Genomic DNA, 15,712 nt, shown 5'->3' with positions numbered 1-15,712 from the left:
GCATCCCCTACAACAGTGTCTTACTTGAGTAAATTGCTTATTTTGCATTCCTCTGGCGAATGTTTTTATCCTTGTGGTTGTTTGTTGAATTTGTTTTCCTGGGGAAAAAAGGGGTTGAGATTTAGTGACATTCAGGTAATGGCTAAATAAAATCACAGCACCCAGTAAATCAGCATGAACGATAAGTATTTATTTACTCACATTGGTACCGCTGGTTCATCGTCTTGGACAAGAGAAAAGAAGAAAAGGGACGAAATCAGAACACAGATATCAGATACAGAATATCTGCTGCATGTTTCAACACATTTTACTGCAAAAATATTGACTTTGCTGACAGATTTCCCAATTGGTGTGAAAATCAACCTGGATTTGGCTTGTGAGAGACGACCAAAACCCTTCAGTGAACATAAATATGGTGGGAAGATGTAGCTGACAGCACAGATTGCTGGTGTGGCAGAGTCGTGACGGTGGGAAGCTCTGACATCACGACATGGGAGAGAGCTGCTGAACAGCTTTGAATGCACCAGCCTTTTATCTGATTTACAGACTCAGAAGGAAACCACAAGAATCCACAGATTTGAGTAGCTTCTTGCATTAAAGAGGAACACAATTTGTAGTAAAGGGGCTGAACATGTGGTATGGTCCATTTAATAAGCGCATATCTAATGCCAAGCCTTCTAAACATAACTCCACATACTCTCCACTGAATCTCAGGGGTTTCCTGTTCATTTGAGACTGAGCATATGTGTAGGAGGATTACAGATGGCTCACTTAAAGCCTTTTAAATTACACTTAGCAATGTCAGTGATTTTGAGAGAGTTGGTGTTACATTGTGACTGACTTGGCATAACAACAAGAATCCCTTCAAAGGTTGCTCTCAGCATCAATTCCCTGCAGCTCGCAGTGGTTCATATCTACGTGCAGTGCTATTTCTATTCATTATAATAACATAGAAAAATTGCACGTTTCGAAGTATGGTGTCTTCACAGGTCTCACTAAAAAAATCTATTAGGAAGCTGCAGCTGATCCAGAACGCCGCTGCTCGAGTCCTCACTAACACTAAGAAAGTGGATCACATCACTCCTGTTCTGAAGTCTTTACACTGGCTTCCTGTGTGTCAAAGAATAGATTTCAAAATACTGCTGCTGGTTTATAAAGCACTGAATGGTTTAGGCCCAAATTACATTTCTGACCTCCTGCTAAACTATGAACCATCCAGATCTCTCAGGTCTTCAGGGACTGGTCAGCTTTCTGTCCCCAGAGTCAGAACTAAACATGGAGAAGCAGCGTTCAGTTATTATGCTCCAAACATCTGGAACAAACTCCCAGAAACCTGCAGGTCCGCTGCAACTCTGACTACTTTTAAATCCAGGCTGAAGACTTTTCTTTTTGTCGCTGCTTTTAATTGAACTATTCATATCTTAAACTGCACTGTAACTTTTATCCATGTACTTTTTCTTTTAATGTTTATTTTATTAGCTTTTCTTTTTAATGACTGATTTTAATTGCCATTTTCTTAATGTCTTTCATTTTTTGTAAAGCACTTTGAATTGCCTTGTGTTGAAAGGTGCTATATAAACTTGCCTTGCCTTGCCTTGCCGTGAACAACACAACATACATTCCAATGTAACAGTCATAAAACACTGCAGGAAGTGGTGAAAAAGAGTGAATATTGTGTGACAAGTTAGTCAGAGAAAGACCCACAGCCTCGGGGTTGACAGGGTGGTTGGTGTTTGGCATACAGATGAAAATGTGTCAACAGGTAAGTAACCAGTCAGTCGCAGTGAGATATTTTCCATGCAGTTAGAGATAAACAGCATGGCAGGAATGTGGAGCAGATTATGGCAGTTATAATGTCAGACAAAAACATGGTTGTGATTACTTGGGGGAGGAGCATCTGTTGGCATGACCCACCGTTTTAACACCTAATATCTATACACCACAAAAACTATACTTACTATAGTTGTTTTGCAAGCACACATTTTACTGTAACATATATTTTTTGCTGATTGCAGTTGTTTTCTCTAACGTCTGGGTGCATGTTTTTTTGCTTTAAGTTTGCCTTATTATTACATTAGGTGAGCTGTTATTAAGCACAGCAGCATCTGTACATTTTGCAACTGGTTTTGAAACGCTGTATCGAAGTGTCAGGCTGACAGGCTCTGCCTAAAAGCCATCTTGGCTCTGGAGTATAAAAGTGTTCAAACACAGCAAAGCCATCAAGAGAGCAGAATTCATAATGCATGCAGACAGGGATGCTAAAGGGAGATTTTAGAGAGGCTGTGCATCGTGAGCAGGGACTCCTCGTTCCTGATTTGAATGGCATAGACATGGCGAATATAATCCACCTTAATCGCCTCATTCTTCCAGTAGATGAATTCCAACCAGAGGCCATGCAGAGAGCCCACTTGAGCTGGGAGGGTTAGTATGTGCATTGTGCAATGCATGTATTTTGAGCAAGTATTGAGTGAAGTGCAGTTTTTCCCCTAATGATTTACAATTGTTATGGATCATTAGCAATCAGTTCTGAAATGACCTGATGCTTTGAATACAGATAACAGATGATTATAAATGCAGTTAGCTTAGTGTTTTAATGGTGCAGTATACATTGTTATGTTCAACTAAGGACATGTAGGTAGGTACAAGCTGATATATATTACTGAGTAAAACTGAATGTATTGTATATTATGTCCATGTGATGCAATAGCAACTGGTGTTGATGCTAATGAATGGCTAATCAGTGGGTTGTTAAGCATCAATGAGCACTATTTTTAACCAGTTAATGTTTAGTCTCACTCTTGAGCTATGTGTGGGAAAAAGAGAAACAGCATCCCAGATGAAGATCACTTTCAAATACTGAAGCCACGAACAGATGTTTCTATTTCATATCCGTCACACATTCAACTCGTATTTAGTTGGAACTACAATTACATTTGTAGATCTCTCCCATGAAAAGCAGGATGTGCCCTGAAGCTCAATGTGTGCAGTCTGTGTTAAGAGTGTACTGTGGTCCAGTTGGAGTGATTCGTATATTAGTGGTTGGGATTTTGTTTTTTATCGTGTGTTCATGCTTTATTTGGAAATGAAAAGAAAGCAAAGCCACGGGAGTAGAGGTCAGACAGAACCTGTGGTGACTGGAAACGCCCTCGGGCTTTCCAGACATTTTATTCTCTCCACATTCTCATTGTCGGATTTAGCCTCCAAAAAACACGGGACATTTCTTTCGGAAAAGCTGATTGTATGCTAGGAATAAAAAGACAAAACTAAGGATAATAAGTACGTTGAAATAATTGCATAAATTGGTTATGTATGCTAACAAATCTAACATTTTGATTCCTGTGTTTTTATTTGTTCAAACATCTGTGTTTTTGATATGTTGGCATAATGTTGAGACCTACTGGTGTAACCTCACTTAGCCACTAGGGTACAGAGATGTTTCTTTGGCTCTGTAAGGCTTCGACTGTGTCTGCCTTAACGACTCAAGTTTTCTCCTTTTTATAATATACATTATAATGAAAAACAAGGGTCCTGTATTAGAGGATTTACATCTTAGTATTCATTTAATTTAATGTTCTTATTGAGTTATAAAAACACCAATGTGTTGTTAAGAGTGGTCCTAAAGTGTTATGTTTAATAGTTCTACCTGTCCATTTACAGTGCGTGTGCTTGAGTGACTTACTCCAAATTGGTAAGATAATAATTGTTGAAAATAAAAATTCAGTTGATATAAGAAGTATACATCTTTTTGCATTCACCAAGCAGAGGCACCCAAGAACTGAATCAAGGCATGCAGGTTTTGGGGATTTAAATATCTAAAAAAGCAATTTAAAAATGGGGAAAGTTTTGTCATTAACAGTCAAAGTGAATAACTGTATCTTCTGCTCCCAAGCCTAACAGTTAATTGACATGATGAAGTTACCCTGTGACATTAGGACGGCTTACATACTTGTACAGACATTCATTTTAATTAAGAACAGTTTCGGAAAGAAAATGGATTTGAATCCAAGTTAAAACATAAAAACACATGTCGGACATTACGGGTTCAACCTTGTGAAAGGGGAAGTGAATGAAGACACATGTTCATTTCACAATAACGTATATAAGAAATAAACGTTACTGCATTAATATCTCAGCTTCTGGTTTGTAAACACATATTGACAGAAAGAAATCTCCGAACCATGCAGAATCTCTCACTTACCACCCGGTTAGATTATGTTTCCATTTGGAAAGATTGGGGAAGGGAAAAGAATAGTAACCAATTAAGTATATATAATAAGTATATATAGCGACAGGCTGACAAAACCCACGTTAATGTTGTTTGCTATCAACATGAAAACAAACCATTACAGACGGCCAACTCTTTGAAAGATTAGCCTCTGTTGAGTAGTAAGGTCATATTTACATGCACAAGGCAATCCGAGACATTTCTTTGATACATATATCCATTGAGAGAAGATGCAACCTTGTGGTACTTCTCTGTAAACATCTTATTGATTAAATAACAGTGTGTAGAATTTAGTGGAATTTATCGGTTGGAACCTATGGTGGCTTCAGGTAATATTAAAACAAGCCCTTCTCTAAATCCACTGTTTTTCATAGTGGTGCAAAACGGCATTACAATAGTATTCTTATTAAAACATGTTTATGAAATGATATCATACCTCTGGCAATGAATTCCCCTAAATCCTAGACACTGGCTCTTTAAGATGTGATGCACTTTGCTTTTGATGACTTTCGACAATACTTTCGATGGCAAAATCAGACACAAATAACCCTCTAAAATGTTTGAAATTGCAACATTGTTCTTTAAATAATGGCCTTCATTCATATTATGTGTTCGTGCCTACTGCTCATAACACGGACAAAGCTTTCTTACCTTCAATAATGTCGTCTGGATTCTTGCGTCTCTCGTACACGACGATGATGACGACTAGGATAATAATTTCTGCGAGCACACCCAGGAAAGGCCAAAGCGGTGCGAGGTTGCTCCGCACCCGTAGAATAGTGGTCTCGGCGGTGTTTCCAATCACACTCGTGGCATTGCATTGGTAAACGGCAGGATCGGTGAGTATATCCAGCTTCAGTATGTTGAGCTCTGTGTAGTTGTCTCTGATGGTGATGAAGAAGCGACCAGTGGAGTTGTCGATGTCCTGCAACACAACAACCATTCCTTAAAGTTGATTAAATTAGGAGTTAACTTGGAGTAAGGAAAGGCAAGTTTATTTATATAGCACTTTTCAACACAAGGCAATTCAAAGTGCTTTACACAAAAGGAAACATTAAGAGCATACAACACATTAGAAACATTAAAAGCAAAGATAATAAAACATTAATAGCACAGGTACATGAATAAAAACAATATACATGAGTAAATATATAGCATGCCCTCATTTTTATACTATTATACTGTACTATTATACCCTGTCTGTCTGTTTCAATATGCTTTATTGGCAATATTGACAATGCATCAAGTAATGATACAATAAGAAAGGTACAAAGAAGACAGTAGTAGTAGTTGGAGAGTATTGAAGTTGTTAGCATTGTATCTCTGTTTTCATATTTATGTATACATACAGTATTCAGTGTATATATATATATATTACATGTCACTTGTTAGACGCTTTTATCCAAAGCGACTTACATACTCAATACTGTGGGCAATCCCCACAGGAGCAATTTGGGGTGAAGTGTCTTCAGGGACACAACGACATGCTGACTGCAGTGGGGTTTGAACCTGTGATCCCAACACCAACGCACAATCCACTGCACCACACGCCTCCTCATATATATATTCTGTGTATACAGTATATTGGCATACCGTGTAAGATGTTCCGTCCATTTTACGCCATGTCCAGGTGGGATGTGGGTACCCGACAGACTTGCAGTAAAGCATTGCATTTTCCCCCTCGTTTTTATTCTCACTTCGCTTGTGACCATGGATTGCAGGTTTCGCTGGAAAGGTAAAACAAATACAAAACGGATCATTAGCTGAGTTGGCAGAAGTAGGACGTTCAAAGGCACGTTTTAGCAGCTACCAGATGGCGTGAATAAGGAAAGCGTGATTGGCTGCTCTGGCTGTGGTAGTAATGCGTGTTATTCAGCTGTCTGTGTAAGAGAGAGGAGTGTAATTAAGAGTCTCTATAGCACCGCTGATCATTCTCCCTTTCTTGTTCCACCACTTTAAACTTTAGCAGTCCAGATCAAATCACATTGCATTATTTAATTGAAGTCATGTAATTACTTCCCAGTATCTCCCACAGAGAAAGAAATGTTTCCTTCATTTCAAGGCTATCCTTTTTTCCACTTGGCTCCACAATCTTTATTATTCTGTATAAAAAACTATGCTAACGCTGATTCCAAAGTAAATCATTTTTAGCACATACTGTGGCACTAATTATATTCTAATTATTAGAGTACAGCTCCCCTGAGTCTTTAACATAGACATGCAGGCAAAACCTCAGGGGGGCTGTAGTTGATAAATGCTTACAAATAGCTTTCCCTTTATTCATATTAAGAAGGGTCTATGCTTATGAAATACCAGTCGTGTTTAAGCTGTATAGAAAGATTAAACATAGACACAATAACCCAGTATGATTTAGTAGATTATTAGAAAGAGAGATTAAAGAAAGGATATTTGTAAAGCGGCATTAAGTAGGACAGATGGTTGGACTGGACTTCAACCCTTAATAAAACTGGTTTGCAGCTATTTTGTGAGCCTGTATACCCAAAACCCCAGCTAGGGGGAATATCACTATGGAAGAGATAAAAGCATTTCAATACAATTCATAACGAGTTCAGGGAGGCGGGGAATCAGTATAATATGCGTTACCAGATGTTCCCATTCAAAATGATTCTATAGTCAATTCCACAAAGGAGATTGTGTGCCAAAGGAAAACGGTGTAAATTGTCCCCGATTAATGAATAAACTGCTGATAAAAATGCAAGACAAAGCTTTTGAATTTAATAAATTGTCGGCATATGTCATAAGGCACTGCAACAGATGCCAAGTCCGACTGATCCATCCAGAAGTCTTTCCCAAAGGTGTGACACAGTCTCTCCGTGTAACTCTGCACAGCGGCAGGAAGATAACAGTTCCTGCTTTCCCGCTAATCCTCAAAATGACAATAATTCCTTCCATGCAATTAAGCAGGATAAGAGAGACGCCTGGAGTTGGCATTTTTCAGCTGCGCATGGATAATGCAGCAGGAGGGGTCTGAGCTCTTTGCTGACATCACTGCTCTGTAATTTTGGTGCGCACGTGCTCCCTGAGCAGGGGCGTGGCCAAGCTCGTCGGTGCCGTATCCTGACTGTATTATGTCGGTGACAGACAGCACAGAGACAGCCCTCAGTGTGGGGCTACACCAGGCAGAAACCTCCATTTCACACTGCTGACTACGATTACTGGGATTATTAATCTGCGTGCTAGACGGAGGTAAAGTGGCATTAATGTGAGAAGGTTGTGCAAGGTCAAAGCTGTCAGAAGGAATTTAAAAGAACTGATAGAGGTGACATTTAGATTGCAATTTAATCAAATCCTTTTCGTTTTAAGTGGTGACATGTTATGATTGACATGAATAGCATACACTTGGATGGTTAATAATAAGTATTGCATGCATGTTAAAATATTTCATGCTGACATTTGGGGAATATGATGAACGAAATATGTATCTATGGTAAGCTTAGTATCACAGACAATAAACTCCACTGCTGCCACAGAGATGGCTGGGACGGGATTCAGAGCCTTAATCCTACAACATCACAGAAGCCTCCATCTGTTGCCTCTGAGCTGAGTCCTGCAAGGATGAGTGTGCCAAGGACACTGTAGGCGAGGGATCTCAGTGAACTGCTGCCAGAAGCGCAGTGCAAAGCTGGCTGGCAGGACAGCGGGCTTGCTACCTGGGTCACAAAAGATCTCAAACACCTCTTGAAAATCATAACAGTATTTAACTTAAAGAAAATGCTTCGTTTGGATCCAGCGGCTCTCAGCGTCAGAACATGCTGTTTTTTAGACATAGGATGTAGGCCTATTTAAAGGTCATGCATCATCAGTTTAGTTCAAAGAATGACGTTTTGCTGCAGGGGACAGATAGCAAGCCTCAACAGTCACAGTCCTGCAGTCCGGTGACGGCTAGGACACTCCGGTTTGAATGGCGATGAGTTCCATCATCTCACAATCGAGTGACAGCAGAACACACACGGCCATCACCCATGTTATGCAATCAGGCAGCGCTTTAAGACCACCGTGGAATATGAGGCAGGGCATGCTCGGTATGTACCATAGCCATGCCACGGCAAATTGGCTTAAGCTCTACACACAGGCAAGCTTCTCGTGAACAGGGTTCCACTTGCCCTTTGTCAGAGAAGATCCCTGATTCAAGTTGAAGGCTTTGGGATCAGCTTGAATGAAACCAACACAGTTGTTTGGTTATTGTTTTTTGACATTACATTGACAGTCTTAGTTAGGTTTCTCTACTGTTCTATAAAACATAAAACACATTTACAAATCGTGAACCATGAGTTGTGTATAACCACTCGTAGGATTGCCTCCCAGTGGTTTCTGTATTTACAGGTTTTAGTGAGCATGTGCAGTGCCTGTCCATTTTGCTATGGTTCTCTCAGTGAAAGCCAAGAGTGACAACGGCCTCAGGATTTGCCCGTCATCACCATTGCACAACATTAATTCAAACATCTTTTTCAACAAGGACCCACTTCACTCAGCATCAGGTCGTTTACTCATACAGGACATCATTCCCTCCCTCCGAAAACCCAGAAGAAAAGCTAAAGCTAAAACCGGGGCTTTTTCAGAATTTGAATACATCATGTAGGAATTTAAAAGCAGATAATGCCATTTGGACTAACAACTGTTTGTGTTGATATGTCAAAAATACCTTACCTTTTACTTCAATTGTAGCATTTGCATTCGGCGCCATGTCAAATGTGTACACACACATGTATTCCCCAGAATCATCTGCCCGTGGTTTAACGATTCTGCAACAAAAAGCACAACACCATCGAATTTAATAACTTTCATTTACCAGTCACTTACACTGAAGGCAAGGCAAGTTTATTTATAGCACCTTTCAACACAAGGCAATTCAAAGTGCTTTACAAAAAATGAAAGATATTCAGAAAATGGCATTTAAAATCAGTCATTAAAAAGAAAAGATAATAAAAGAAACATTAAAAGTAAAAATAAATGGATAAAAGTTACAGTGCAGTCTAAGATATGAATAGTTCAATTAAAAGCAGCGACAAAAAGAAAAGTCTTCAGCCTGGATTTAAAAGTAGTCAGAGTTGCAGCGGACCTGCAGGTTTCTGGGAGTTTGTTCCAGATATTTGGAGCATAATAACTGAACGCTGCTTCTCCATGTTTAGTTCTGACTCTGGGGACAGAAAGCTGACCAGTCCCTGAAGACCTGAGAGATCTGGAAGGTTCATCATTTAGCAGTAGGTCAGAAGGTAGTCAAGTAAACTAATTTCACTTTAACTCGAGTAATTAGTTGTCCCGTGAAAGCTTGAGGCCATGCGAGACAAAATGTTGACATTATGCTGTTATATTACGGAACAACAGCTCAGGAGTCTGCAGGGCATCACAGGCATTTTAGCTGTAATGTTCAGATCACTGATGTAAAGTGACAAGGAAGTGACCAATTGGTCTTATCTCGTGGTTATGGAGAGTGTGCTATGTCTACGGGGGCGACAGTAGCTCCGTGCTCCACTGATTATACCGTGTGACAGCAGGAAGTAACAACTAGTTGGTACTTTAAGGTATGGTAGTTTATCTGCATGCATCGCTGTAGCTCAATATTTGGCCGTTTTTTCAGAAAACAGTGAGAAACAATCAACAGAGGTGTGAGGATGTTTAAAACATGAACACATTATGCACCTGGCAACGCATTTCCCATGCAACAAGAGTCAAGATATCGATTGCCTCAGTAACTGCTTGAATTTGACATGCTGACAATCTACATTCGATGTGAGGCTGTCTCTCCCGTGTATATGGTAATCGTGCAAAACATGCACGTTGACTATTTACTGTAGAAGAAAAAAAAGACCTCCAGCAATGTGGTCTGACCCATTTACACGCACATACAGAAAGTTAGTTATCCAAGCGGAACAACACACCTGGGTTACTACTTCTGAAAATGTGAGCAACGCTCGATCAGTATTCTGCCTTTGTCTCGTTCCCTCCTCTACTGTTTGAGATGTGACAGGATTGTATTTTTTTTTGCTTCCCTTCCCCTTTAATAATTCACTCTCCAATGCAATATTCACTACTTTCTACATAGGGGCCACGCTGTGTGTCACCTGTGTGATGTGTGCTTCAGTTCTGTCCGTGTGTTTGAGATTTCCAGTCCGTTCTTCACCCAGAAGCTCTCTCTGTGTGGAGTATGGGCGGTGGTGAGGTTACACTGCAGGGTCACGGGTTTGACAGGAGACTCCCCCGTCAGGACGATCTGATCGGTGGCATTGATCTTTGGTTCTGCAAGAAAGAGAGAGTCAAACCGTCTCACAGAAGTGGGGCTCAAAGCTGTTTCATTGCTTCTTCTCATGTTGTAGTTGTAGCTTTGGGCTGAATGCTTTTTTTATATGATCTGTGTAGGAGGGGGTCTATGAAGTGAAGACAAAAGTGAACGCAACAAATAAACAAAAGACATAATAGTACATGAAACAGCTGTACAAAATGTGCATAACATTGATCTTCAGGTGACGGATATACATTAAACATATAAGTGAACACTAACAAAACGTCTCTGTGATATTGAGATTACATCTAAGTATACATTTGATTTATTATGACTATACCACGACTATCTCTGCATTTCTTGAAGATGTTCTGAATCATTTAAATGGCCACTGTCCAGGAAGATATTAGCAGATATACTGTAGCTGATAACTGCAGTATATTAACGTTTCAATTTAAAAAAGGAGACTGGATGGGCTCTCAAAGATGGCGCACCCTAAGATTGCATTTGAATGTCATCAGAACAAGGATGTTTAAAAAAAAAGAAGACAACTTGTACTTGGATATCTGGGCTGAAGATTAATACACTGAGCAGTCCTTTGACATTTTACATTACTGCTGAATGACTGCACACATTGCTTCTCCCTCTGAATTGCTAAACAATACCCGGATCCATTTCTCAAGGACATTGGGGGGAAGCAGGAGGTGTCATCTGAGAGTGAGGCGCCCTTTGCTCTGAGTAGTGAGCAGGAAGCCTCCTCCTCCTCCTCCTCCTCCTCCTCCTCCTCCTCCTCCAGGGCGGGCCAACCATGGCAACGGAGGAGCCCCAGAGGGGAGGAGCAGAGAGGAGCAGCATCATAATCCTACTACTGGCTGATGCAAAGCCACTAGCAAGGCATAGGGGAAGCAGAGGGCTAAGAGGGGCGGCTGAGATCTGCAAGTGTCATCTATTAGCATTCATGGCACCTTCCTGCTGCAATTCTGTACACTCAATAGCTGAGGGGATATCTCGTCCCTCCCCCATACATCTCTCGCCCCCCTCCCAAGCAGAGCCGCATGTTCTATTTATAGTATCTTTGAGACATGCATACACACACAACATGAGGTACATAAATTAGCATTTAGCAAACACGGCACCGTGGTCCACAGGCAATTTAACCAGAAGGTTGTTTGTAGGACACCTTGTCGCAACTTGAAATGTGGTAACTGTTGGATATTGTATTCCTCGATGACATTGTTACTAAAAATATACGGTTGCTCAAGATGTGGTGAAGCCTGATCCCCCTCTTGCTTCCTGCTGTTATACAGTGCTGCATTTAGATAGTATCCAATTAACTGACAGATATTAAATCAGGGGTATTGCTTTTTTAGAATGATTGCATTATCAGGAAAGATATGCAACCAACTAGGCAATGTTTTTATATTAAGCGGGAGGATTATATCATTGTAAAAGTCCCAAAAGCATATTATTGTAGCACATTATGATGCAGAAGGTGCACCAACAGAGAGATGTCCCAGTAATCAAACCAGAAGAGTGGGCCGTCTTAGCACGTGGTTTAAACCCCTCATTCTTAATAAGGACATGCCATTATTAATACATTCTTGTGTCTAATTAACACATATTTGTTTGACTATTTATAGTATACGAACAGTGGACATTTGCTTTGGCTGTTTTGAAAAGCAAAGTATCACAGACATGCTTACTGCTTTTATTGTACAGTATGTCCCAGAATCCACTGAGATCCATGTCACAAGGTAAAGCTATGCGAGATACAACATGATTGCTTATGTATTCACGCATGAATAAATCACCCCTTATTGACTGGAACATTGAATTCCCAGGATAACAATATTTGTTACTGTAAAAAAAAAGTAAAATCCACAGCAACACCGCAAACCACTCATGCACCATAATTACCATACATGTTTTTAAATGTCATTTTATAATGTGATTCCGTTGCACTGTATCTAAATGCTCTTAATGTCTTTCATGTTGTGTAAAGCACTTTGAAAGGTGCTTTATAAATAAACTTGCCTTGCCTTCAATTCCCAACAACAATTTCACCAGAACATTTTAAAAGGACTTGTTCAAAGGGTGATGATGAATATGAAGTGCGACACAGCAGCACTGTATTAAGCCACATGTTGGTGTAACAGCCAGCAATGATGAAAGCGTGGTTAAAGTAGTTTCAACAGTCATTTGGCCATCATTGGAATCAGTTAAATTAGACGAAGTGTGACATTATGGGACAAATGATAATTGTCTTTCCTGCTTTGAGTTAAATGAGAAAAACAATCCAGATTTGGGTAGAGTATTACTTTAAGCACATGCAGAATTGCTTTGTAGGTGTATCCCACATACAGTATTATCCAGGCATGCATTTTTGCTCTTAAGTTTTTGGGTTAATTCAATGCATCCAAATGCTAAAAAGAGTAGTCATTAAAAAGTGTTGTAAAGAGACGGAATTACTATTTATATAAACGGATTCTAGGCACATGAATTTAGAAGTGATTCACAAACAAAATTAAATCAAACATCAAAGCAATCAGACTTTGGCATGTTTCCCCAGCAACAAGCTATATCAATGGGCTATAGTGTATATATCCTGTTATATACATGCATTAAAATGGATGTTACATATATGTGAACAAAACGTACTCCCCAGTAATGACAGAATATATTTAGTGAGGACTGGATAGCAGAAAACAAGTACATGTGAAAAGTCCTTGGCACTTCTTATGATATTGAATTGCCCCACACCTAATCAAATAGTGCTCACACATAAATCTAAATGTGTCAGTCCAATCAGAAAAGCCAGAATGGATCAAACTCCTCTAAGCTTCTCAGAGAGCTTCACTATGACTAACAACATTCCACATATCCCTGTGCTCCAGTGGGCAGGGCACCGAAGCATGTACAGATTAGGAAGGTCCAGTTGAAATTCAGTTTGTTTGAATGTTGTGTGTGCATAGTGCAGAGAGTTAAAGGATATAATGTCATTACTGATTCACAGTCACATGCTTAATGGCTGAGAAGGCACAAAGTTACACATTGCACAGGCAAGTTCAGAGAGACTGTTTGCTGGAAGAGAAATACCTGCCTCATCTCGACGAGAATGAGACACGCAAGGCCCTCTCGTGGTCTTTACCACAAACAGACACTAAAGCAGAAACTGTTTGCTTTTATCAGGAAGGATTTGACAGCAGGAAACACCTTAACGGATCCCTGCTCGTGTCTTCTGACGGTGCCCATTTAAACTATGCCCAGAGTAAGAAAGCCTATTCAAAAGCACCGCAACTTCAAAGCACCACTAAGGTTTCCGCTGCTTTTAGCAGGCCGGGCTTTGAAGTAAACAAAACAATCGACGTAACACAAGAGACACAACATAATGGTGGGGAATAAGTATCACAAATAAATACACAGATAGGAAATGTGTTAAATTAGGATACAGAGAAAAAGACAATGATCAGAACATTATAAAAAGGACACATGAGACAGTAAGAACAAAGGTTGCGTGTGGAAGTGAAGAAGGAAGTGTGGATAGAGAAAGGTTTCTGGGTTTGTGGTCGTTTACAACAACACACTAAGGATTGGGGAGAAACATGGAGTTCACTGAGTTCTGTAGACGAGAACATAAATATTTACCAAACCCAATTAGGAAACTAAATTGAATATTAATGAAAACAAACACAAAAGGCAATGACTGGCTTACGGGACTTAAGGGACTTACACATCTAGAATGTTTTATAGACACTAATAATACTAAATTCATATTTTTGTCTAACGAGTGACTGCTGTTGGCTCTCGAGAGGTTTTTACGGGTGAGTGGTAGGGACAGGGGAATGGTAATTTGTGAATCATCTAGGTACTACAGGACATAGACCACTCACTCTGTAGCACCGAAATGGTGGCCTGGGCGCGGATCCAGGTGGTGGCAGGGTTTTGTCGGAGGTCATTGCGCTTGGGGTCGTTGCTGGCCCGGCACTCGTAGGTCCCAGAGTCCTCCAGTGTGAGACGCGTGATGCCGAGCACACTGACCCCATTGGCGCCGTAGGCCGTGTTGATGGATACCCGGCGCTTGCGGGCTCCGTCCCACAGCTGCTTGAAGGAGTCAGCTCGGTTGATCTCAGCGTACCACCACTGGATCTCCGGAGTGGGGTTACCGACCACGTCGCAGTACAGCTCAAAGGTGTCCCCCGTAAGCTTAGTCTCGGACATTGGCGACTTCACAAACCCAGCTGGAGAGGGAAAGCGTATCGGGGTGGCAGGGAAGGAAAGAGCAGAAGAGGGTTAGAGCAGTAAGAAAGTGTGGAAACCCAGCAAGAAATGTTTGGTTCTAAAAATATTCTGAGAAAGTTACAGTCATTGTTCTAGGAAGGTTTTCAGCGGGAAGTTTTTGTTTGGTTCCCAGAACGTTCTTCTGAAAGGTAGGATAACGTTCTCTAAAAACATGGTGTAAACATGGTTTATGTTAAAAAAAAGTATGCAAATGTTCTGTGGTAACAATTTACTAAAATATGTTTACATTATTAGAACATAAAGACATAATATTCCTGTAATTGTTCAACTCAAAATTCCTGGGTAACTGGACTGACCACTGTGGTCATGAGGATGATTTTGTACTTAACTATTGGAATTTGACTACTAACACATGTAAAAGGATGAATCGGAATCAGCTGGTGAGCGTAACATTTGTTTATTAGAAAAGGGGAGCTGGGAGTGGAGGTTGGTTCTGGCGGCAGTGGGAAACAGTTGTTCCAGGGTGGGTGGAGAGGCCTGGCTGGTCTTGGGAGTGTGGAAAGCCTTGGATTCCTCCTGGGAGAGACACACAAATGAGTGTGAGGCAAAAGCAAAGTTGTCAAAGAATATGCTGGCAAAAAGGTAGAGCGGCACGCAACAAACCGTTCACGGCAACAATCCGGCAGGGAATGAGTGCAGGCTGCAGGTTTTCATAGTGTGGCTGATGAGTAGGGTGCAGGTGTGGTTGATTGGAGATTGCTCCCAGCCGTGTAGAGCAGACCAGCAGGCAGGTGGGGGGGGGGCACTAACCCACTAACAGGGGTTTCAGGGACGGCAGTGATAGTCGGTCCATCCAAGTGTTATTTGATCCATATGACAATAGAGATATTTGCATAAACAACTTGAGGCATAATATTGGAACAATGTTATCACCAAACATTTTAAGAATGTTTTTAGGGAACGTTATCCTACCTTTCAGAAGTACATTCTAGCAACCAAAATAAAAC

At 40.6% G+C, this 15,712-nt stretch overlaps 1 protein-coding gene across 2 annotated transcripts in view; it reads right to left on the bottom strand.

Moving 5' to 3' along the window:
• The window catches only part of LOC117440666 (neuroplastin-like), a 30,367-nt gene that overhangs the window by 1,170 nt on the left and 13,485 nt on the right, over positions 1–15,712 (bottom strand). Inside the window, exons 2-8 of one of the 2 annotated variants that reach the window (XM_034076901.2) lie at positions 14,357–14,704; positions 10,309–10,483; positions 8,894–8,988; positions 5,819–5,952; positions 4,877–5,150; positions 202–223; positions 25–98 (exon numbers count right to left, since the gene is read on the bottom strand). In XM_034076901.2, the coding sequence (XP_033932792.1) occupies positions 38–98; positions 202–223; positions 4,877–5,150; positions 5,819–5,952; positions 8,894–8,988; positions 10,309–10,483; positions 14,357–14,704 (1,109 nt within the window). In that variant the 3' untranslated portion in view covers positions 25–37. The remainder of the gene's footprint in view (positions 1–24; positions 99–201; positions 224–4,876; positions 5,151–5,818; positions 5,953–8,893; positions 8,989–10,308; positions 10,484–14,356; positions 14,705–15,712) is intronic. The other variant, XM_034076916.2, reaches the window with a different exon arrangement.

The sequence above is a fragment of the Pseudochaenichthys georgianus genome, chromosome 3 (assembly GCF_902827115.2).
Source record: "Pseudochaenichthys georgianus chromosome 3, fPseGeo1.2, whole genome shotgun sequence".
In the NCBI taxonomy this organism is placed as follows: Eukaryota; Metazoa; Chordata; class Actinopteri; order Perciformes; family Channichthyidae; genus Pseudochaenichthys; species Pseudochaenichthys georgianus.
The sequence above is the reverse complement of the archived record's forward strand: the minus strand, read 5'-3'. Positions and strand labels throughout refer to the sequence as shown.